The sequence below is a fragment of the Solea solea genome, chromosome 2 (assembly GCF_958295425.1).
Source record: "Solea solea chromosome 2, fSolSol10.1, whole genome shotgun sequence".
NCBI classification, from domain to species: Eukaryota; Metazoa; Chordata; class Actinopteri; order Pleuronectiformes; family Soleidae; genus Solea; species Solea solea.
The window spans coordinates 27,275,895-27,300,853 of NC_081135.1; the positions used below are offsets into that span (position 1 = coordinate 27,275,895).

A 24,959-nucleotide genomic window follows, 5' to 3' on the forward strand; every position below is an offset into this window, starting at 1 on the left:
ATGAAGTCTCTTTGCACATGTAATTGTGGAATCCATTTTTGGTTGTGTTTGACCACTGTCTGTCTGTTTTTGATATGTTTGAAAAGGAGTAGGCAGTAGTATAAACGTATACAGTATGTGCCATTCTTATTACGCACAACTCAATTCATGCACTACTTTATCCCATCAGCAAATACTTACATATTTACAGTATTTTATACAATGTTCTCTATGATCTCAGTACAACACAAGAATACGTCTGACTCTTGAACGTGACCATTTCCGTTACCGTAACGTATTGTAATGTTTTACTATGTATGTATGTAGCCAAAGACAATTGGCATACTGTACCTGTACATACTGCATATATACGTAATGCAGTGTTCCATCAGTAAAAAATAGTTTAGAAAAAGTAAAGGTAACACATTTGCACACATTATAATGTTGTTGTTTTTTTTAAATGAATATATGATGAATGATATGTAAACTGTGCAACCAGATTATGGGCGTGATATTTACAGTGTAAACAGTAGAAATGATTGCAGGTATAATACAAATGATCAGGTCACATTAGACACAGTGAGTGACACTTGTGGGTTATCTTCATCACATCTGTTGTGTTCACAGCTCTACCGAAGTCATTAGACACAAAATGTGATTACAACATGCGAAGTCATGTGATTTCCCTTTGTACCGGACCGGCAGGTTCCCACCAGAGTCCACGCCCTTCTCCTCCACGCAGATGCCACCTGTAACACTCTGGAGGACAAAAATCCTCAGGCTAAGCCAGAGCTACTTAGATAGTTTTACCTTCACTGAGGCGTCGCTGAACGTGGTCTGATTTTGACTTTGCCTGTGAATTTATTCATCTTCTTTGTTTTTGTTTAACTTTTTCATAACCGACTGATGGAAAGGGCATCCTGCTAGGGAGCACCTAGCAACATGTCCTTCATTAGAAGATTGCGTGCTACAGTTAAATAGTAACCACATCATTAGACTCTTTCAGAGGGGAGACGCATCCAGGTGAGTGTGCAGTGGTTTGTTCATGCGTGACTGTACACGACTGCGTGTGGAAGAGCTGTTCACAGATGATGAGTGGATTAAATAATGTATCTAGAAAGAGTACTGAATAATTCTCAAGTAAAGGGTTACTATTGTAGTACGGGTCTAAACGTAAAGTAAGTAAAAAGTAAAAGTTAGTTTTAACTCTTAACAAGGTTGGGGTTCTGCAAAAAGGGCAAGGGGGACACATATCACGTAATTGTTTTTAATTAAGGGGCAAACCTTTACTACAAATGAATATGCTGGCAAAATAAAATATGTAAATACATAATGTGTCAGTCAAAAAGGGTTAAAGGTCACAAATGTCACTCGCAGGTGCCAATTCACCTGTCCTCATCATTTATTTATTAATTTATTAAAAATGTATTTAATTTTTCTATTTAGATTCAGGCCAACAGTAACGGATGTGATTTAAAAAATAGCGAAGTACAGTACTTCCAAAAAAAAAAACCCACTTAGGTAAAAGTAAAATTCCAAAATGTTTACACCACCAAAAAAAAACCTGAGTTTCCGTGGGGTTTCCATCTTTATGTGTGTGAAGTCATTTCAACTATGATTAAAAGCCCCTCCCCTAATAGATTTAAAAAAAGAATAAATAAATATGTATTAGTCAGTCGTGTATTCAAATAACACCTGTCAAACAAATCAAATGCCATCCAAAGTGCTTTAAAGTAATGACCCACAAATATTATATTAATAATAACACAAAAATATAAGATGTAAGTTTACTTGACAAACAGAATAAGACAAAGCACAAAAATCATATATGTGTGCACTGTGTCATGCCTTATTTTTTAATATATGGTATATAATGTGCATTATATATGTATGTGTGTATGGTGTTTTTCACTCCAGCCTCCTCCAAAGATGGCCTTCTTCCAACAGCTGCGACTTCTTCTATGGAAGAATTGGCTGACAGTGATCAGACAGCCAGTGAGTTATTTCTAATCGATTTATAATATAGTATTAATAAGTAATATTATTTATAATACAAATGATTGACTCTTAATACTTGGCATATGAGTGTTTTATGATACTTTTGTCTTCCAGGTTTGGTCACTCATTCTCATTGTCTGGCCTCTGATCATCTTCATCATTATTGCCGTGACCCGCAGTCACTTTCCTCCACTAGCAAAAGACACATGTGAGTGTGAAACTGTGTCGTCATCGTGTTATATACAGTACAGATAAACATACGCAGACTGCAGCATCGTCTGTTTCCAGAGCCACTCATTTCGGTGCTTTTCAATTTGAAATTGTGATTCGAGCCTTTCCTCACACTGTTTACTTGGTGTTGTTTGCCCCCCCCCCTTTAGAACACACATCACAGTCATTTCATTTGTTTCCTCTTTCAGTTAATAGTTAAACTGCTTGTTATAGATTGACCGGTTTCACCCTCACACAACTACACTGGTTCACCTCATAAGCCTCAGTATAAGTATTAAATATCAACTTCCATGTACTTAACATTAGAGTACCAATACAGTCATTGACATTATGTTAGAAATAGGGCTGCACAATACCAGGAGATCATGTAATAACACTGAATATTATGGCAATAGGACTGACAAAAAACATTACTTGACGTCATTCTGCTGTATTTCCATTCCAACAACATGGTTTTGTTGAAAACCACTGAACCTCTTAATGCCTCCCTTAAAACATGATACCTGTGCCGTGTTTGTTTTGTCAGACGAGACGAGATATATTCGTGAACAACCATTTTTGTCCGACGATGAAAAGAATGCGCCAGTGTTCTAAAACACTGACTAAGACTATAATATCATGCATTAGTGTTTTTACAAAAAAATAAAAAAACTATAAGATAAAATCTCTCTTTATTTTTGGCAACAAAATGGGGAGACACATATCAAGCTGTTATCCCTTCAAAGTATTCCCGACTGAAAAGTGCTCTATATTTGGTTGCGCTTTAAATATTACAAAAAATCAGAATGTCTAATTATAACAAGTGTATTGATTTTCCCCAGGTAATTATGACATTTAATCAATATTTGAGAGATGTGTGAAACACTATCTGACTGAAATGATCTCAGAAATAATTGTATGTTTTTTTGTTGTTGGAGAAATACTTCACCAATTTGCATTCAGCTTTGTGTTACTAGAATAGGAGTAGTATTTTGGAAAAATTGTGCTTCCCAACCTCAGTTTCCCCTGAGTCTATATCTTCATTCTTTTTTTTGTTACGTGCCCACCAGTGACACTTGGTCCAAGGCTTGAAACTGCAACGCTAATTCCGCACTTTTTAGACCCACTCGTAGGGGGGCGGGACCTCATTCCCAGAATGTAAACAGTGTTCGCCATCTTTGCTAACAGTTACGCTAACAGGACCAAGAGTCACTTGTGGGCACGTAACAAAGAAAAGAATGAAGATATTTCTCAACTCTGGGGAAACTGAGGTTGGGAAGCACACTTTTTCAAAAATACTACCTATTCTACTAATACTATTCTAGTAACAAAGCTAAATGCAAGTCGGTGAAGTATTTCTTTAAGAAAAGAGTTCAAATGTTTTGACTAAAATGAGAAGAAAATTACAAGACGTTTAGTCTGTGCAGTGCCACAAAAATGGGAATGACTAAATATGGCAAAGACTACAGTAATAAGGACATTTGAAACAAGAAATGGGTGACAAAATTAATACTATACCTTTGTTGTTAAAATAATAATAATAATCCATAATATAATAATCCAACTTGGGGTATGAGAGTGCTGGATAAAGTGCAGTTAAAAACAACAAACAATCTACATTTTTTTGGCGGCTGAAGCAGTCTTTGCAACATCATGTTTTATAATGTCAGATGTATGATGCACATGTTGAGGGCGATAGATTTCAGACACACACATTGTGGAGCTCTACTTAATAACAATAAGACCAGGCCCTTTTGTTTGCTTATCTTTTCTGCTGGCTTGTATGTAATTTAATCACCCCAGTGTACACTAAGATTCAGTGAATCTGGACAATAGGACCATTCCCTGGTGTGCTAAATACTTTCTGGTGCGTTGTTTGTTACGTGTTGAAAACAGACACAGTGTCAGACCACACCTGAAACAGGCAACAAAACTATCTTCAGTGTCTGATCAGCTGGACTGACTAGCGGTGAGATAAAAATCCTTCCTCCTGTTTCGTATAGAAAGGAATAGTAACTATAAATTGAGTCCTATTGGAGGCTTGTATTGAAGTGAATCGGCTTATCTTTCCATTGTTGGACATCGCTATTGCAAACATTTTTCTCCCTCCTTCTTTTTTGTTGAATGAATAGCCACACACACGCATACACACTTTAAAAAATCCATGTTTACCTGTCATGAGTAAATATATACTCAATGCTTATACCCTTAGGTTTACGCAATCAAGGTTTCATAATGACACCTATGACCAGGCTTAAATAAATGCTGTTTGAGTGTCTATTCTTCTCCAGCAGAGTAATCTGTTTAGCCAAGATGAAAAGCTACTTTCTCAAGTGTTGGGAACAGGACATTGAGTCATGAAGTCAGGCTGGCCACAGTGGCTTTACCTGTTATTGCTTTTTGTGTTCTTGATGACAGAGATGGTTTGAGTTACCGCTGGTATTGATACAGAGATAAGCTTAATCCAGATAGGTCAGAGATATTCTTACAAGAACTTCAGGCCAAAAATCATAGATTTTCTCTCCTGTAACCTCTCTGTAATATTATTTTTGAACAGTTTATATGGTGTTAATGGTGTTTATAGTCACATATGGTAAATGGTTTGTATTTCTATAGCACTCTTCTAGTCTTCAGCACAGCACATTTTTCTATCGCATATCTTTCATACCCATTCCCACACTGCCAGCACAGCCGTCAAGAGCAATTTGGGATTAAGTGTCTTGCCCAAGGACACATCGGCATGTAGACCAGCGAAGCCCGGGAATCAAACCCACAACCCGTCACATTATATGACATTCATTGGAGTTTAATATTTGGACTTGCAGTCAACTTTAAACTCAGGTGTTTACTGTACACATACAAATAGTAATTGCAAACATACAGTATCTCCACCGAGACCAGACAATTGTACACATGATTGTCTAGCTCGAAAAACTGCAACAGACTAGTAAATATGCCAGATTTGTAATTATTTTCTTACAAAAGAAATTTTGCATTTTATTCCTTGAAAATTTGGCACAAATTAAATATGCCCGACTGTATATTTGTATAATCTTGCAAACAAACAAACCAAAAAAAGACACAGGTAAAAACACAACATCTTTGTTGGAGGAAACAATTCTTGGTCAAGGTGGTGTTTTCATGTGTCTTCATTACAGTTACATGTTTGTCGTGTCTCCTTCAGGTTATGTGGGACCTCGAAACCTGCCCAGCACAGGCTTCTTCCCATTCCTGCAGACCCTCATGTGCAACACAGACAGCAACTGTCACAACAAATCACGCCTGTTGGACACAAAGTCTCACAAAACGGCAGGCGTGCCAAGGTAACTCAATTCACTAATATTATAGATATACTGTATTTTCTTGCTAGACTTTCACTTAGATTCACTGTATATTTATGCATAAAATAGGGGTATGGAGTAAGCTCTCTCAGTCACAAAGGAGGGACACACCTCCACATAACAACATCTCATGTGAGGATGAGTCAGCATGTTCTCTGAAATATAACTAACAACAGACATTCCCCCACGGAGGAAGACAAGTGTTCTGAACATTTCTAATCATGTGCCACCACAGTTTGATGAAACCACATTTATTTATTTCAAGCCATGTGTAAATCTGGACCCAGACAATAGTCTTTCAACTTCAAAGTGCAACTAAACCACTTTTATTATCAATGTGCCAACTGGTGATCTACTGCTTCTCTGGTCAAACAGTGCATTCTAATGCATTCAAACTTTGCCACTCCCTTTCTCAGTCTCCTTTTTTGTCACCAGAATGCTCTTTCATCCCACTCTCGGCAGCCATTTGGCGGCCGGCGACAAGCCAAATCGGTTAAGAGAGTTTGAACAAGAAATATTATGACAGACAATGATGACACAATCCTTTGTACTTTTGCTCTCTCTGGTAGAAAACCTGCTTGTCAAACCTTTACCCGCATACGGGACAGTGTCTTCATATTTCTAGCCCGGCTAATTTTAACAAAGCTTTTGTTTGTTTTTAAAGAGCCTAAGGCACACCTTATTTACCAGACCTGTGTTCCACTAGCTTCTACTACTCAACAAAGTGTAAAGGTTTGAACATGTAGATCTTTTTTCTTTTCTTTTGACCAAGAAAACAAACATAGTAATATAATCACAGACACAAAACATGAGCATAAGCACACAGTCAAAACCTTGTGGGAGTAAATGCATACAGAAATGAATTCAGTACAGCACAAATAGCTAAGAAAATGAAGTGACATCCACAGAAGACTTGCCAGCCTTTGAGAAAGATTGAGGAAATCCTCTGTTTTAAATTACATATAAAGGTTTTTATTATCTCTGATTCTGTGTGACAGGCAGCAGTCATTTCCAAAGGGGTCTCCACTGGAAAGCCTGTTTCAAGGGGGGAATTTTTCACAGATTGATTTACCCAAAAACTTTCTCCATGATCCTACCATCCTGGTTGAGGTCTTAAACAAGATTATTGGTATGTTGCCCTCTTTCCTGTTTACATCACAAGTTGAATATGATATTGGGTGCTACTGTATGTTACAGTCAGGTCATCTTTTTAACAATATGTTCTTCTATTAAAGGTGCACCTCACCATGCAAGTCCTACCAATGGCTCAATCTCCAATATTACTCTGAGTGATCAGGTAGGTAGATACGTCGTCAGAGGAATGGAATTTTTTTTTTATCCTCTTTTGTGTTCGGCTTATTGTCAACAACAAATGAAGCCTTGTTCTTTGATAATGGCAGGGTTTGCTGAAAACAGGACAGATTAAAAAAAGGTAAAAGACCAAAGCTGCGATATAAGCTGCTTTCCTAACCACGTTTCCCTGACCTTGATGAAAAACGTCATGAGGTTAAGGAAAGATGTGCGCGTGATGATTCAAAATGACAAATAAAAGACGACTGCACAGTGCTGAGAGAAACTAACACATGACAGATGATTTTTTTTGAGACAACTCAGTGACTTCAATACAATTGACTTTAATAAAATCACACCTCCAAAGAGAGTGTTGTTAATTTAAACAATAAACAACATAGAGGTAGAGAAAGCACCAGAGTAAGATACGGCTGTAAGAGGAAGTTGAATGAAATGACGAAGATAAGTATGGGTTTCTTCTTGCCAGGTCGTTTCACTCAGCTAGGAAATATTCCAAGTGCCAATATTTTGACTGCTGCCCTGATGTATGTGTTGTAAATTGGATTACACAATAAGGTAACAGGTAATTAGGGCGCAGTTGACAGCGGGGCCTTACGGGAAATGAAAACAGGTGCAGTGAATGGGTGAGGCACACAGATGAAATGGGACATTGAGAATAGAAACCAGAGGGCAAAGACAGAGATTGAAAAGTTTTATTCATTGTAGACGTGTCTTTTAATTCTTATTTGTGAACTGAAGTAAAACCACCGACTTCAAAGATCCAAAGCCACATGTGATAAAATCAAAGTAAAACATACTTGTGGTTTTTGTTGTATTTGTCGCTCTCATGATAACGGGTCAAAAACATCTCAAAAGTCCAACTAGGTCTAGTCTCAAAAGTCCAGCTTCTAAGAGTTGTTGACAACTAATGGCGAGACGTTAGAGTACAGCATGGACGACACCACAACTCACTCCTTCCTTTCCCAAGTCCGCCAGTAAACTACGGTGGCCTTTGTGTACCATAAAGGACGTTAGCACCGTTTCACAAAAAAAAACCTCTGTGTCTTTTTGCTTCTTTCTTCTTGTTATTTTAGGCATCAGGTTTAAAAAAGGCTGAGGTTTTATTGTTTGCATAGTTAGGTTCCTCTTCAAGAAATGGAATGCACGTCCATTTTGAGCTGCTGTAGAAACAAAGCAGTGCAAGATGCCGACCTCTGTAAAGCAAGTGCTATACATATAAAAGCCCTTTTCTAAGACAATGTACTGTAAACCATTATATATTTATTTTATAGCAACACCTAAATAGTATACTAAATTTCTGCTAATAATTAAATGTCCACTGGATATTTAAATCCACATTCTGGCAACTTGAAGCTGCTGTTCGAGACATGGTATTACTCAACTCATGAACCAATGTTATTTATTTTAACTTAGTTATCTTGCGTATTTAACTTTAAATAAGCCAAGAATACATTACTTTATTGAAACTGAACTTTTAACCTTTAGAAAATGTATCTGTAAATATAATCAAACAGATTCAGTGTAACTGTAATTGTTGAGGTTGTATGAGGATTACATTTTGTGGTGTAAGAATCACAGTTCCTATTATTCATGTCATTTTTGCAGCGGAACTTGAGCAGCCTGCTGCAGTCAGTGAACAAACTGAAGAGGGCCTTCTGCACCATGACACTGCCACTGATGGACACCGCCTCACATGATCCCTTCACCTTTTCCATGGTCACTTTCTGCAAGACCAACGAGACCGCGCTGGAAGTCTCACTCCTCACACTCAACCAGGTGAACATAAGTGCTGAAGGATTTTAGGTTCATGCGCAGTTAATGATGCTCCTGTTGTGCTGTTTAAACACTAAAATGGCTGCTGGTTGTCAGATTTTGACGGAGCTGATGACGACAAACCCAGACGAGATGGTGACGACGGCCGGGATGTCGCTGCTGATGATCGCTCACCTGCAAAATGAGACGGTGCTGTGGGAAAGTCTCCTTGCTATTCCACAGCTCTTCTCTAGTGGTTCTGTGGACCAGGTGCTAGCCACTGTGGAGGGCCTACTCATCAGCATGCAGGGGTAATGTACTGTCAATGATGAATCCATTAAGTAAATGAATATCTGGTTTAGTTTAGTTTAGTTTAGTTTAACCAGGTTAGTCAGTGATGTTTATGTGACTGCTTATTTTTCCTTATTTGTGCACTTTATTTTTCATTTTAATGTCTATTCTATTCATGTGTCAGGTTTAATAATGAGTGTGCACATTTGTCTACACAGTGAAATATTTGACAGTAAATTACCTACAGCATGTCCTAGATACTGTACGTTCACAGTAGGTTACTGTATCATTGTATAGTAAATTACTGTAATTGACAGCAGTTTACTGTAACATTGCCTTTCCTGTATAAATACAGTATTTTACTACAACTTTATAATAGTAGCTGTAGCAGGCAAGTCCTAAGTCCAGCCCCCGGGCCAATCGCTGCCCTTGGTCAGATTTCAGTTTTCTAATGTATTATTTATGGCCAGGTACGGATTGGGACAGAAAACCGGCCCTGGTCACGTCCCCATTAGCTCAGCTGGTAAGAAGTTGTGTTTGAAACCAGAGTTCTGGGTTTCCAACCTAGCCGCCACAGACAGATACGTGCATTCAGCTCCCGTTATGGTATCTGACTCCAGATGTGAAAGAAAGGCAGAATTCTTTTATTCTATTCACTTCTGTGTGGCTTAGATTTGGTAACATTGCCATCGTAACTGTGACATTGAAAACAAAATTGTTATAAAACAATTGTGCATTTGTATGTAATTTATACTGTTAAAAAAAAGGACCATTGGCCCCCGGGATTCTTCACATTATCAAATCTGTCCCTTGGACACTCCTGCCACACATCACTATATTACTGTGATTTAGCAGTATTTCCATGTATCAGTACTGTGTACTAGAGGAATTTACTGTAATAGCCACGCCTATGTTAAATTTACAATAAAAACACAAAAATATGATATTATATTGGAAGCTATTACAGTCAAAGCCTGTAAAATAATAATGATAGAACTTATTGTCAGTATTATTTCTGTTAGGTGTTTGCTGGCTGTCCAGTCTTGTTTTGTATTTTTTTAATATTTGCTCCTTGTGGTCTCTTCAGTGCTATGAATAAGATCGAGAGCAACTTCCCTGAAACTGGTGCCTCACTTTCCACCGTGCATTCACTAATTGCTGGAGGCATCAACCTAGTTGACTATATTCAAAACTGGCCTGGCAAAGGTAACACCATCAGCTGTATTACTGTACATACTCACTGATTACTGATATCTTGGTGTAATTTTTTAAAATGTTGATGCACCATTGATTATACAGTCTGACCATGTGACTTGATTCTGTTTAGATGTGTCCATTTTACTGAGAGATGTCGTCACCGTTGAGAATGGATCCCTTGGTGGAATTATGATGCAGGTTCTCACAGATGTCCAGATACCATTGGACAAGGTGCGTGTGGTCTAAAATCATGATGCTATATTCCCATGTATGGAGAGAATATGTTGTTTAATTAAGTGAAATGAAATTGAGATTTCTATAGCTATACCAGTACAGTTAGATGCATGTTCATGACATTTGTGCTATTTGAGACAGCAGGAGTTATAAAACCACATCTGATATTTCAATTAGAAATTAAAGAATAAGAGCAACACCACTCTTTCATTATTCTCAACTTTCTGTGCTAAGATCTATTTCTCAAAGTCATTAAATTAAATGAAATCAAATCAAATCAGTTTTATTAGTTTAGAGCCATATCACAACATACATGATCTCACGGCATTTTACATAGTAAGGCTGAAACATTACAGCGCTATAAAGAGAAAGAGAAACCCCAGAGCTCCCACCATAAGCAAGCACTAGGAGTCAGTGGAGAGAAAAATTTATCAAATTAAAAGGTCCAATGTGTAAGAATTAGTGACATCGAACTTCCGATTGTAACAAAGGGAGGAGTCATCTGCTCACTTTCCCAGGGAATCATGGTGGCCTTTGCACACCAGAAAGGTGGGAGGAGGCCTCGGGGTAGACCTAGGACAAGGTGGAGAGATTACATCTCCACTCTGGCCTGGGAACGCCTCTGGATCCCTCAGTCGGAGCTGGTCAATGTGGCTCGAGAACCAATAGATTTTTTTTTATTGAAACAGTGATTATACACTTATACAAACATACTCGGTGCGTGTCATATTCAATGTTTGCCAGTGAACCCTTATTAAATGTGACATACTGGACCTTTAATAGGAAGAAATCTCTGGTAGCCATCTGCCTCGGCCAGTTTTGATAAAAAGAAAAATTGTGGGAGAGGAAAGGTGGTGGAAATAAGTGTTCTGAGGAAAGGAAGCAGGACAAATAGGAGGAGAAAAGTGAGAGGGTTGTATTCAAATATTGTCAGGCCAGTTGTTTATAATTACATTAGTAATACTTGTATAAGATAATAGTGTTATTATTATTATTATTATTATTGTAATAATAATAATAATAATAGCAGTAGCTTTGACAGCAGCACCTACAGTCTGCTCCATTATAAATATTGTAAGCGTCCTCTCTTTATTAGGCTATCGGACTGACAATGGACAAGAGCATGGTGCATTCCTACTTGTGTGACAACAGCAGTAATCCATTTTGGCTGAGTGCAGCGTGTAGCACTGGCACCGTGGACATGCTTCTGGGTTGGATCAGCCCCGAAAAGGTGGCAAAGCAGGTATGTCAAACTGTTGTGAATGTTATTATCACCAACAGCAGAGAGCATCTTACATCTCACACACAAGTCTGTTGATTTACCTCCGTTTCTCGGTAGCTCACTCTGACTCATCTCTCACATGTTGTTTTCATGTTGTTTACTCCCAATTTACATTCTCAAGTGCCACCTTCACATGTAAGTAGATTCAGGCTGCACCAAATAATTAGCCTGGTGCTGCTAGAAAGCTGTTCGCCATAGCAACAAACAACTGCAAATCCCAGGTCACTCCTTGGGAACAGAAAGCTCAAGGAAACCCAATTAGCACTGCCACCATGGTAGATGTGTCCTTGAGGGGTTATTCCCAATCAGAGACTGTTAGCTCACACCCTCATTAGGAAGTGTACACACCTAGTAAGTCAGCTGGACATAAATTAGTCATATGATGCTCACCTGTAACAATGATGCCCATGTGTCTTATTACTAATGGTAATGCTAATGACATGCATTAAAGTGCAAATCATTAACCAGTTCATTCGATCTCAGCTTTATCCTTCTGTACCTAGGGATTAAATATCTATAGGATTTTTTTGTGTGAGAATCAAATCAGTGAACATACTTAAAGAGGCTATATCTAAGTTATGCAAATAGTTTTAAAAAAAAAGGCACTGCAATGCAGGTTAAAAACCAGAAAGTTAACATTGTCAGGGAGTTAGAGGATCCAGTCGTATGTGAATGGAAGAGGGAGTTACGAGGAGCTACACTTTTCTATGTTATAAACAGGCGGGCTGTAAATTAACTTTTTTAAATTGTGAATATACTGATGTACCATTGTAATGTTTCCTTAATCTCTGACTAATCTCATATCATGGTCATTTTATGAATTAATACAATACATTGCTTAAATACAGCTCTTTTTAAATATACAAAACACATTTTCACATTTGTGACTGCTGCATTGCTTTGAAAAGAAACACTGACTCACTTGTGTGTGTGATTTCCCTTGGCTTCAGTGATTTATTTATTTATTTATTTATTTGTATCTCTAACTGTTTTCTCCCCGATGTCACCTGTATCATTCTCAGATTCTCCTGGCATGGAGTAGAGACGTCGCCCTACAGGATTTGTCTTTTGCCAAAAGTCTAATTGGAGGTTTATCTCCAGGAGATTCCAACAGCACGAGGAGCCGCCGTAGCGTAGATACTCTGCCACAAAATATAGACGAGGAGCTGTAAGTACAGTGTTGTCTGTTCTCTCCATAATGTATGCTGTCTGTTAATTAAATTCATTATAACGTAAAAGCTAATGGCACACAAAGGTTCAAGTGGAAGAAAATAATGTTCAAGTATGGGCTTCTATTTTTGCCTTTGTTCAAAGATTCCCAACTGAAAATTTGAAGTTTCATTTACATTGTAATATGCACATTTTGTGCTTCTATCTTAAGTGTGACCATATGCATTGGCAGGTTTTTGGAGGTCGGTAAAGTGGTGTTGGCGATTGTAAAACTTGTCCCCGAGGTGGACATGGTTGTTCAGAGCGTCCTCCAAACTGGATTCCAGTCCCTGATGACAGGAACACTGGCCCTAGACACGGTGGAAGGTAAGAGATGTGTAACATGCAAGTCATTACAGTCGCATTAAATCATCGTTAGAATAGAATGTATTTTGATAGAAAATCTGAACTGAATCTTAGTGAGCACTAACTCTTGGTATCAATTCTTACAATCAAAAAGCAAGAGCAGAGAAACTAAATCCAAGAGTTCACACGCTGACAGGACATACACTTGCATTTATGTTCAGTGACTCAGCACAACTTGTACTCTGCTGAAGTCATTATAGCATTATTGTTGTTAACTGTGCAAACTGTATTCTGTGTAGGTTATTTGAACCACAACACACCCTTTCTCAGGGGACTGAATGAAAGGTAGAAAATGCTAAAGGAAAGACGGATTAGGGGGAGTTACCATGTGGGAAATGTGCACACTAAAGAACTACCTCTTGGGATTTGCCCGTATTGCACAACAGATTTTACTGATGTGACTTTTGAGTTTTGTTTAAAATGTACTTGCTGTGTAGCCTAAAACCAAATTATATAATTTACCACTGAATATGACGCTTTTTAGTGCCACACGGTTGGTTCGCAGGCAGAACAAGGGCAGTTTGCATGTTTTTTCTGTGTGTGCGTGGCTTTCGTCTGGGTTCTCCAGTTTCCTCCCTCAGTCCACAAACATGCAGATTTGGGGATTAGTGAAACTGGACACTCTAAATCAGTACTTCTCAAATAGTGGGGGCGGGCCCCCCTGGGTGGGTGGGTGAGGTGTCAGGGGGAGGACAACTCATACAGTGGTTTATACAGATGAATAAATAAAAATGATCAGTTTTCTCAGTAGTATTTCAATCTGGGGGGGGGCGACCACTGCTCTAAATTGACCATACTGTAGGTGTGAGGGTGAATGGTTGCCTGTTTTTATGTGGCCCTGGTGACCCTACAGTAGGTCAGCTGGGATTGGCACCAGCGCCCCTGGTGACCCCCATGGGGAGGATACAGTAGTAGATGATGAATGACTGAAAGAATTACACTGTTTAGCGCATCTTGTTCTTAACTCTCTCATTGGTCAACAGAATTGATGGATAATGTTCTGAAAGATGCCACGAACCTCCAGTGGGTCTATCTCTCACTGATGACAAACCAGTCTCTGGCAAGCGGTTGGATCGATCATGTCCTGTACAGCGTGTTGGAAGGTGTTAAGCAGGTGTGATAATCTTTGAGTATGAATCCCTATCGAGAAAATGTATGATTTTTGTAACGTTGATCAAATTTTTGTGGTTGAAGACAATGCTTGTTTTGCTTTGTTTGTCCGACCGCTTATTAAAAACCTGATTGAACACCACTTAAATGTGTTCAGGATAGAAATGGAAAGAGTTTTCTCATGGAGTGGACGCTGTCATATAAAAGTCAATTTAAGATCTCTTTGTCCTCATTTATATCAACGACTTTGTCAAGTTCACCAGTTATCAAAACGAGGAAAGAGAATCACAGTCAAATACAAACAGACGAGCTGACCGACAGTACTGATCAGCATAGATTTTTAATGTTGCACAACTATTTGAAGTAGCAATTATACTTTACTGTAGCATTGAAGCTGTAGCTGCTGCTACATTTACAATCGCAGAAATTGGTGTGCGACAAAGAAAAAAGACTACAGTTTTTATGACGGTATAGTAAAATATTAAAAGGTGGCAGACAGCTCAACTGCTTTTTTTTCTTCTATTCTTTTATATTACTAGACATTGGGATCTGATCATCTGACATGTAACAACGTCCTGGAACCCTTCGAGTGGCTCTTAAACACCGAGAGCGTAGACATCGAGGTGTGGAGATCAGTGATCTGCCAAAACAGCTCTACTTTAGAACAAGCTCTACTGATGGAGTGGATGCCATTGTTTCAGAAGGTAAAAGTTGTGTTTCATAAGTGATTCTTGTGTTTTCTTGTCAGGAAACTCCACACTTTTTAGAAGTTTATTTATATGGATATTTCTCATGTCCATACACCTATGGTGATTTAGAAACATTGGAATCACAGTCTGAGGGTATTTGGTTGCTGTCATTCAACTCTGAATATTCTACTTCCACACGGTCCTAATGAAGTGTTTGTTGAACTCTTAATGAATAAACAATAACCAATGATGTTTCAGTAAACCTTTTACTTGTAGCTCTAAATCATTTTTTGGTATGATTTTTAGACTTTTTTAGACAACTTTTTGCCATTCATTTCAGTTTTAAGTGTGTTTTTATTCTAATTCACATGATGTTTTCACAGGCACAAGAGGTGTACGACGCAATCACAAGCCGTATAAATGCCACCGCAACCCTTCCCATGATTCTCTCCGAGTGGCACAAGATGCAAGAGAGCACTATGCAACTTGATTCGCTTTTGAGCAGACTGGTCACTGAGCTGGGTGGAGGATATTCGATGAACTGGATGAACTTCGAAGTCAACAACACTCAAGATCTTGTTGGGACTCTTCAACAAAGGTCTTTAAAAAAAAAAGAGAAAAAGTTTTCCAATGTGGTGCTGTGCTCCATCTATCTGCTTTTAGAAGTAACAAAAGTGTTCTTTGTTTCTTTTTTTGTAGTGTACTCTCATTCATGGTGGATGTAGGAGAACACATTGAGACAACAGAACTCTGGCCAAGTGTAAAGAACTACTTCCACACTCTTTACTGGATTTTGAACTATAGACCTGGTGTCACATCTCAACCTGTAAACTGTGAGTCTCTTCTCTTCTCTTCTCTTCAACTCAAGTCAAGACAACTCAAACTTTATTTCTAAAGCATTACAAGTAATCAGTATCAGTATAAATAATAAAACATAACGTGTGCATGTGCTCATTAAGAGAGAAGAAGTGGGTTTGAAGGGAGCATTTAAAAATCTTTAGGCTCTGGGAGGTTCTAATATAGAGGGGGAGACTGTTCCAGAGTCTGGGGGCAGCCGCAGCGAAGGCCCTGTCACCTCTAGACTTAAGTCTGGTTTTAGGAACCTCCACCAGCAGTTGGTCAGAAGAGCTTAAGGCTATAGAAAGATATAGAAGGTCCATAGCATTGAGGGCTTCAAACACAATTAAACAAAGTTTATAATCAATATGAAAACAGACTGGAAGCCAGTGGAGCCAAGACGTGGTCGCGCTTTTTCTTGCTGGAGAGAAGTCGAGCGGCAGTGTTTTGAACGAGCTTAAGGTGTTTGAGAGAGGTCTTTCTCTCTGCCGATTCAAATATGAGGAACACTGAAAAAGCTGGTGATCTACTGAGAGGAAGTGGCTGGAAGAAAAATAAATAAATATAGCTCCCCTAGTTTATCTTGGAAAATTGGAATTAGTTGAAAATACAAATTCTTCAGTTAACCAGAAAGGGCATAAGAGCTAAAACAGTGTTACCCCAAAATTAAGGAATTTTAATTATTGTTTATCTCAGCAAATGAATGCATTACAATACAATACAAAACAATGCACTAAAAGTATGTGTGAAATGTTTTTTTTTTTAACTATCTCTTCAGGTTCGGCCGACTTCTTCACCTCAGCCTTAACCTGTGACACTGGTTTCAACTGGCCACAGTTTGTTCAGACAGTAACTCAGGCTTTGATGTCACAGAATCAAGAATTGGTGGTAAAGTAAGTTAAGCTTGTAGATTTTTAATAAAATCATGTCATACTTGAGTTAATGTGGAAACAATGAATGCACAGTATAGATTTTTTAAGGTTAAATTTGTTTTCCTATTACTAACTTTCAACTCCTGATGTATGTTCTTGTGGAGAGTTGAGAAGATCGGTATCAGTGAAGCTACAACCAGCAGCTGCTAAGTTAAGCTCAGTACTGTATAAAGACTGAAAATGGACCAAGTGCTTTGTTGGCTGGTTAAAAAAATTAACCAAACAGTAGCTTGAATGCAATGAATACTGAATACTGTATTGTTGGGTTGTCAATCTCAGTAAACCAGTGAGGAAATAGTTGTAGTGCATAACCCCACGGAACAACAAATGATCTGTTTCCACTTCATCTTTTCTACAGATTAACAAAAAAATATATGGATATTTATATATTATAATGTTAAGCTTTTGTTGGTGTTTTGTAACACTCAGCTCACAAATGCAGAATCCTGAGTGGGGGCTTATAACACCAGATAAAATACAAACACATGACACAAAGACGAGTTTTAAGATTATCATGTTGTTTTTCTTTTCTTCTCTTTTTTCTCGGCAGTGTTCTCAAAGGAACCTTGAATTTTCTGCAGCAAGTGTATGGTGTCATCTATAAAACGCAGGCAGTAACATTTTTGAATGAAGAACTCTCTCAAGGTGGAGACGCAGTCTCTGGATACCTGATCAGTTTGCTGATTAACCTGGATACTTTTCTTCGGCAAGTCTCCATCCTTCCTGACAGCAGCCTCTCTAACCTTGATGTCATGACTCCAGCCATTAGTAACCTGTTCGAGTCAGCAGGTCTGGAACGAATGTTGCCTCTGCTCTTTAGTGACAGCCCCGTTAATATCTCCACTCTGCTTGATATTGCCTCAAAAATTGGAAGGGAAAACCAGCACTATGTCAACTTCAATGAGTCCGACCCAACACTGCCTGAGCTTGAGCGGCTGATAATGCACTTCCTGTCAATGGAGGGTAACCTCACCATAGCGCTCCCTCACATCATGGGGCACAGTCTGCTCACTTACTCAGACTACTTCCACCCAGACCTTGTTGCCAAAGTCAGAGAATGCATCCAGCCTTTCACCAACATAACTTCAACCGGTGCTGTAGAGGCCATCCTTAGTGCCGTGGAGTTATTGAAGACAGTGACTGATGCCAGCGATGGTGACCCAGCTGTCATTATTCTTGGGTACATACGCCAGTTTCAAGAATTGGTGATGTCTATGTTCAGACTAAGGAGAATCAAACAAGTTGCTTTACCAAGTGGGCAGCTCACCGCGGGACAAGTCACTGATCTACACCTGCTTTCTCAGGACTTTCTCAAACTCCTCACCCCAGAGGTTCTTCAGAACCTGACTCAAGCTGGACCAGATGCTGCCCAGACCATTGTTATCCAGAAATTTGTATCATTTCTTCCATCAGAGGTCCAACATGAAGCTGCTCGCTTTCTCAGTGACTTCAAATCTCTGCAGTATGAAATGTCCAAATGTGCAACAGGCCAGGACTGTTTGACTGGAATCTCAGAAATCTTACATTTCCTCGACCAAATATTTGAAATGATGCTCTCAGCCAACGGTACTGTCACAGTGACAATAGATGCAACCAACCGCTTTGTTGAGGGACGGGAATATGAAGAACTTGAAAGAGTTTGGTTTTCACTTCTCCTTGCTCCAAAGGATTCTGCGGCTGTACAAACATCCAGACAGATTCTTCATTTAGTCAAATTGCTCATGGCCAAACCAAATATTTCTGTGTCTGATGTGCAGAATGCTCTGAGACAGTCAAACCTAACCCTCGAGGAGTTAAATGACTTTGCTGCCCTAGCTGGAGCTGCTAACATTAACAACCTGATGGTTAATCTGATTGAGATTATCAATACTCGCATATGTTTCGAACCGCAGCATGACCTAAATGTCACAGCCCAGTGTGCTTTGAGTCTGATACATGGTGTCAGCACATTCCTGACACAGGTACCTGAGCTCCGCAATCAAACAGCATTTCTCTCTCTTATCCCATTAATTGTCAACGCAACTTTGGAAGATGTCATGAAAATTGACTTCAGCTCTCAGCCATACATGGTTTTTGTGGATACCTTGAACACCACTCTGGCTAATATCAAGTTGAGCCTCCAGCTGAACCACCTGAACACTCCCGAGATCATGAATGAACTCAAAGTGGTGGAGCATCTGATGCAGCTGATCACAAATATGGAACCATTTAACAACACTGACAGTGCCTTGATGCAGGACCCAATGTATGCTCAGCATGTGAGCTTGCAGATTATGCAGTGGTACTTGAATAAGTTGGAAAACATCACCAGCAACAGCTCCATCTCTGAGCTCCTCCAACCATTTTTCTACATGACACAAATGCAAGTCGCATTACAACTGGCACAGACAAATTTCTCAATGTTTGTCAGTAACCAAGTTGAGGTCCTGATTAATAGCCTGCAGCACCCAATAGATGGTGCAGGAGTGAGTAAGATTGGTCTGACAGTTGTTCAGATTCTTCACCACTTGTTCGACTTCATAAACTTACAGCTACAGATTCAGGGCGACAACTTTGGTTCACACTACATGTTCAATACAACTATTCTGAATGCTGCTGAGACCCAAATTAAGCAATACCTCACCCTCACAGAGAATTGGATGAAACAACCAAATGTCCAGTTGGTCCTGACAAACATGCTCCAGTGGGGAAACCCCTCCATAAACACATCTGCTCCTTTGACAGACATTCAACACCTGTTGCATACAATGGTTCATTTTCTCAGTGATGATGAACAGGTTTACCTCTCAGTAATTAGAAATATTACCCACTCCTTGAAGCAAGCCCTAATGGTGGCAGAACAACCAGGTGGCCTACAGAGCGATCACTTCCTTGGTGTCATCTTCGCAGCAGTTCAGCCTCTTAAAATGCTGATACCCCTGCCAGCCCCTTTGAAACAGAACATGATGGACATTGTGGAGGGTTCATTACAGTTCCTAATCCAGCCAAACATGAGCTATGCCTCATCACGTGCCACCGTCCTCCTGATCCTCAACAGAACTGAGAGCATAGTCCAACAGACAGTACCAGAAATGTTTGCTGTATACCTGCTGCCTGGACTCAAAATAGTGACCACATACTTCGAGAGCATCTCCATGATCAGTGGACCAGACAGCTGGAATCAAATGTGAGTGATGCGCTGTTATTTTACTCAAAAAATGTCTGTGTTGTGATCAAGGCTTGCGTATAGTAGTAATAAATGTTTATTTATGCATATTAATATAGATATATAGACATTTTAGACATTGATCATTAGCATTTTTCTAAGATCACCTCCTTGTCCTTGGTGTTCAAGGTGCCTTTAATTGAACTGTCCCACCAACCCTCCATCCATCCATTATCTACCGCTTTATCCTCGTCCTAGTCGTGGGGGGCGCTGTGCCAATCGCCAATCTCAGCTGACATAGGTCGCTGGGGGGGGGGGGGGGTACACCCTGGACAGTACGTCAGTCCATCGCAGGGCCTGTCCCACCAACCAGTTAATGGAAATGAATTGCCTTCATTTCATATCTTTGGGAAATTTGGTCCGAGTTAATAACTATGATAGAAATGATCATGTATCTACATCTGAGTGATGACAGTGAACAGCCACTGGTCTAGATGGATATACTAAACCAAACAGAAACGGGAAGTTGATGCTGCCGCACTGTACGCAAGTTTATGAGTCATGTTCGGACGTGAAATAATTATTTGCTTTTCCTTTCTCAAGGATTTTGAATCAGATGGAGACAATCCAGAGCTCTCTGCCTCCAAACTGCACAGCAAAGGCCTACATCTCTGCAGTCATTGACATCACTCAGTCCATCTTGATGTTTGGCCAAGGCAAGTCAGCTTCTCACTGTCACTGCTATATATAGAGTATGTATATATATATACATATATATATATATATATATATATATATATGTATGTATGTATATATATATATATATTTCACATTGTGAATATTATCTTCTGTGGTTTCAGGTAATATGAGCTATGACTCATCACGTGACATCGTCCTCCTGATCCTCAACACAACTGAGAGCATAGTCCAACAGACAGTACCAGAAATGTTTGCTGTATACCTGCTGCCTGGACTCAAAATAGTGACCACATACTTCGAGAGCATCTCCACGATCAGTGGACCAGACAGCTGGAATCAAATGTGAGTGATGCGCTGTTTTTTTACTCAAAAAATGTCCGTGTTGTGATCAAGGCTTGCATATAGTAGTACTACATGTTTATTTATGCATATTTATATAGATATATAGACATTTTAGACATTGATCATTAACATTTTTTAAGATCACCTCCTTGTCCTTGGTGTTCAAGGTGCCTTTAATTTAACTATCCCACCAACCCTCCATCCATCCATTATCTACCGCTTTATCCTCCACCGGAGGGTCGTGGGGGGTGCTGTGCCAATCTCAGCTGACATAGGGCGCTGGGGGGTGGGTACACCCTGGCCTGTCCCACCAACCAGTTAATGGAAATGAAATGCCTTCATTTCATATCTTTGGGAAATTTGGTCCGAGTTAATAACTATGATAGAAATTATCATGTATCTACATCTGAGTGATGACAGTGAACAGCCACTGGTCTAGATGGATATCCTTAACCAAACAGAAATGTGAAATTGATGCTGCCACACTGTCTGCAAGTTTATGAGTCATGTTCGGACGTGAAATAATTATTTGCATTTCCTTTCCCAAGGATTTTGAATCAGATGGAGACAATCCAGAGCTTTCTACCTCCAAACTGCACAGCAAAGGCCTACATATCTGCAGTTATTAACATCACTCAGTCCATCTTGATGTTTGGCCAAGGCAAGTCAGCTTCTCACTGTCACTGCTATATATATGTATATATGTATATATGTATATACCGTATATATATATATATATATATATATATATATATATATATATATATATATATATTTCACATTGTGAATATTATCTTCCGTGGTTTCAGGTAATATGAGCTATGACTCCTCACGTGACAACGTCCTCCTGATCCTCAACACAACTGAGAGCATAGTCCAACAGACAGTACCAGAAATGTTTGCTGTATACCTGCTGCCTGGACTCAAAATAGTGACCACATACTTCGAGAGCATCTCCATGATCAGTGGACCAGACAGCTGGAATCAAATGTGAGTGATGCGCTGTTATTTTACTCAAAAAATGTCCGTGTTGTGATCAAGGCTTGCATATAGTAGTACTACATGTTTATTTATGCATATTTATATAGATATATAGACATTTTAGACATTGGTCATTAACATTTTTTAAGATCACCTCCTTGTCCTTGGTGTTCAAGGTGTCTTTAATTGAACTATCCCACCAACCCTCCATCCATCCATTATCTACCGCTTTATCCTCCACCGGAGGGTCGTGGGGGGTGCTGTGCCAATCTCAGCTGACATAGGGCGCTGGGGGGTGGGTACACCCTGGCCTATCCCACCAACCAGTTAATGGAAATGAATTGCCTTCATTTCATATCTTTGGGAAATTTGGTCCGAGTTAATAACTATGATAGAAATTATCATGTATCTACATCTGAGTGATGACAGTGAACAGCCACTGGTCTAGATGGATATACTAAACCAAACAGAAACGTGAAATTGATGCTGCCACACTGTCTGCAAGTTTATGCGCATGTTCGGACGTGAAATAATTATTTGCATTTCCTTTCCCAAGGATTTTGAATCAGATGGAGACAATCCAGAGCTTTCTGCCTCCAAACTGCACAGCAAAGTCCTACATATCTGCAGTTATTAACATCACTCAGTCCATCTTGATGTTTGGCCAAGGCAAGTCAGCTTCTCACTGTCACTGCTATATATATGTATATATATATGTATATATATATATATATATATATATATATATATATATATATATATATATCACATTGTGAATATTATCTTCCGTGGTTTCAGGCAATAGGAGCTATGCCTCATCACGTGACATCGTCCTCCTGATCCTCAACACAACTGAGAACATAGTCCAACAGACAGTACCAGAAATGTTTGCTGTATACCTGCTGCCTGGACTCAAAATAGTGACCACATACTTCAAGAGCATCTCCATGATCAGTGGACCAGACAGCTGGAATCAAATGTGAGTGATGCGCTGTTATTTTACTCAAAAAATGTCTGTGTTGTGATCAAGGCTTGCTTATAGTAGTAATAAATGTTTATTTATGCATATTTATATAGATATATAGACATTTTAGACATTGATCATTAGCATTTTTTTAAGATCACCTCCTTGTCCTTGGTGTTCAAGGTGCCTTTAGTTGAACTATCCCACCAACCCTCCCTCCATCCATTATCTACCGCTTTATCCTCCACCGGAGGGTCATGGGGGGTGCTGTGCTAGTCTCAGCTGACATAGAGCGATGGAGGGGGGGGTACCCCGGGGGTGGAGGCTACCCCCTGGACAGTTCATCAGTCCATCGCAGGGCCTGTCCCACCAACCAGTTAATGGAAATGAATTGCCTTCATTTCATATCTATGGGAAATTTGGTCCGAGTTAATAACTATGATAGAAATGATCAGGTCTCTACAGCTGCGTGATGACAGTGAACAGCCACTGGTCTAGATGAATATCCTTAACCAAACAGAAACGTGAAATTGATGTGTTGATGTGTTGATGTGATGTTTGGACGTGAAATAATTATTTGCATTTCTCTTTCCCAAGGATTTTGAATCAGATGGAGACAATCCAGAGCTTTCTGCCTCCAAACTGCACAGCAGAGGCCTACATCTCTGCAGTCATTAACATCACTCAGTCCATCTTGATGTCTGACCAAGGCAAGTCAGTTTCTCACTGTCACTGTTATGTATATATATATATATATACTGTATATATATATATATATACTGTATATATATATATATTTATATATACACACATATATATGTATATATATATATATATATACATATTTATATATGTGTGTGTATATATATTTCACATTGTGAATATCTTCTGTGATTTCAGGCAATATGAGTCCCTGGGCAAGTTTTGAGAATGCATCCCTAGAAAATGTGCCCATGATTATTGGCCAGGTAAGGCTTACATTGTGTGTATGAACACACATTCTGTTGCTATTATTTTCTTTAAAGTTTAGTTTATAAGGTCACGAGTTTAGTGTAAGGTCATAGGACCAAAAAACAAACAAACATACACAACCATAGGCAAATTTTAAAGCGGATTTAGTCAAAACATTATATTTCATGCTGATAAAACAACAGATATGATCACAGATAGAAATAAAGAACAACATTGTTTTTTCAATGCTCTGCATTATTACCACACGTCCTGAATCAAAGGACACATGCAGCACAACGTTTAATCATTTAATTCTAGCTAATTTCTCCCTTTTTTGTCACCAGTTGGGCGAGCATGTGAGCAATGTTTTGATGGGAATCCCTGACTTACCTCACTCAGTCGTCAAGTCTGTGAAGCTCTTTGCCCACCTTCCTTCATTCCTGAATCAGATGATAAACGGACAGGTAGACGAAAACATGTGGCAAAAGTAAGTTTAATCGCACTTCATTGCACTCTGCTGGTTATATAGCAAGCATTTGTGAATTTGTAATTGCCCCAATGCCCCATGTTTCATTGCAGACCTGAAAAGATGCTCCAAGTCCTACTGTTTTCCATCGAGGGAACAGAGTTGTGGCACAATATCTCATCTGTGGTCCCGCTATTTGAAAAAATCATAGGAGGTGTCGTGAAAAACATGCAAGCAGGGAATGGTAAGAAAACAAGGATACATTGTTGGAAGTGAAAGTAATCATTCATACTGCAGTAATTAGTAAAAGCAAGACTCCAATTGTATGTGCATCAAACTATTTTCAGATTTTTACTTGATGTAGTTGCTGTTTTCCAAGTTTATGTGACCACCTTTTTCAAGCCAAACTCTGTCTTTTCTTCCTCTCAGTGATGATACAAAGCCTCCAGGTTCCTTTGGTGACCTTGATAACAGATGTTTTAGTGTCTGCGAACAGCTCCTCTGTTACGTTGTCTGAAGTCATGGAAAGAATTCAGGTTTCCACGGAACGCATGGTGCAGGCAGCTCAGCAGGTTAGACCGCTTTTACAGTACTTTCAACACTGTGCAGTTGGTTTCTCTTCAGTCATTCGCTGCCACGTGTACACTCATGAATTTTCAACTGAAATCTTGGC

General features: G+C 39.2%; 2 protein-coding genes across 2 annotated transcripts in view; both read left to right on the forward strand.

Annotated features, from left to right (window-relative positions):
- The first annotated feature begins 733 nt into the window (after positions 1 to 733).
- On the forward strand, positions 734 to 22,745 carry LOC131455490 (uncharacterized). Its single transcript, XM_058623146.1, has 25 exons — positions 734 to 1,002; positions 1,897 to 1,974; positions 2,092 to 2,185; positions 5,372 to 5,510; positions 6,527 to 6,657; positions 6,764 to 6,825; positions 8,445 to 8,615; positions 8,709 to 8,902; positions 9,970 to 10,088; positions 10,210 to 10,310; positions 11,410 to 11,556; positions 12,618 to 12,763; positions 12,998 to 13,131; positions 14,154 to 14,284; positions 14,820 to 14,984; positions 15,353 to 15,567; positions 15,669 to 15,802; positions 16,585 to 16,699; positions 17,289 to 19,904; positions 20,487 to 20,599; positions 20,744 to 20,924; positions 21,473 to 21,585; positions 21,734 to 21,914; positions 22,462 to 22,574; positions 22,711 to 22,745. The coding sequence occupies exons 2-25, from the start codon at positions 1,909 to 1,911 to the stop codon at positions 22,743 to 22,745; spliced, it is 5,616 nt and encodes a 1,871-aa protein (XP_058479129.1). The 5' UTR covers positions 734 to 1,002; positions 1,897 to 1,908.
- Positions 22,708 to 24,959, forward strand: part of LOC131441184 (glucosylceramide transporter ABCA12-like) — a 47,210-nt gene continuing 44,958 nt past the window's right edge. The window contains exons 1-6 of the mRNA XM_058612323.1: positions 22,708 to 22,884; positions 23,467 to 23,579; positions 23,770 to 23,837; positions 24,165 to 24,307; positions 24,400 to 24,530; positions 24,716 to 24,858. Of these exons, the coding sequence (XP_058468306.1) occupies positions 22,790 to 22,884; positions 23,467 to 23,579; positions 23,770 to 23,837; positions 24,165 to 24,307; positions 24,400 to 24,530; positions 24,716 to 24,858 (693 nt within the window). The 5' untranslated portion in view covers positions 22,708 to 22,789. The remainder of the gene's footprint in view (positions 22,885 to 23,466; positions 23,580 to 23,769; positions 23,838 to 24,164; positions 24,308 to 24,399; positions 24,531 to 24,715; positions 24,859 to 24,959) is intronic.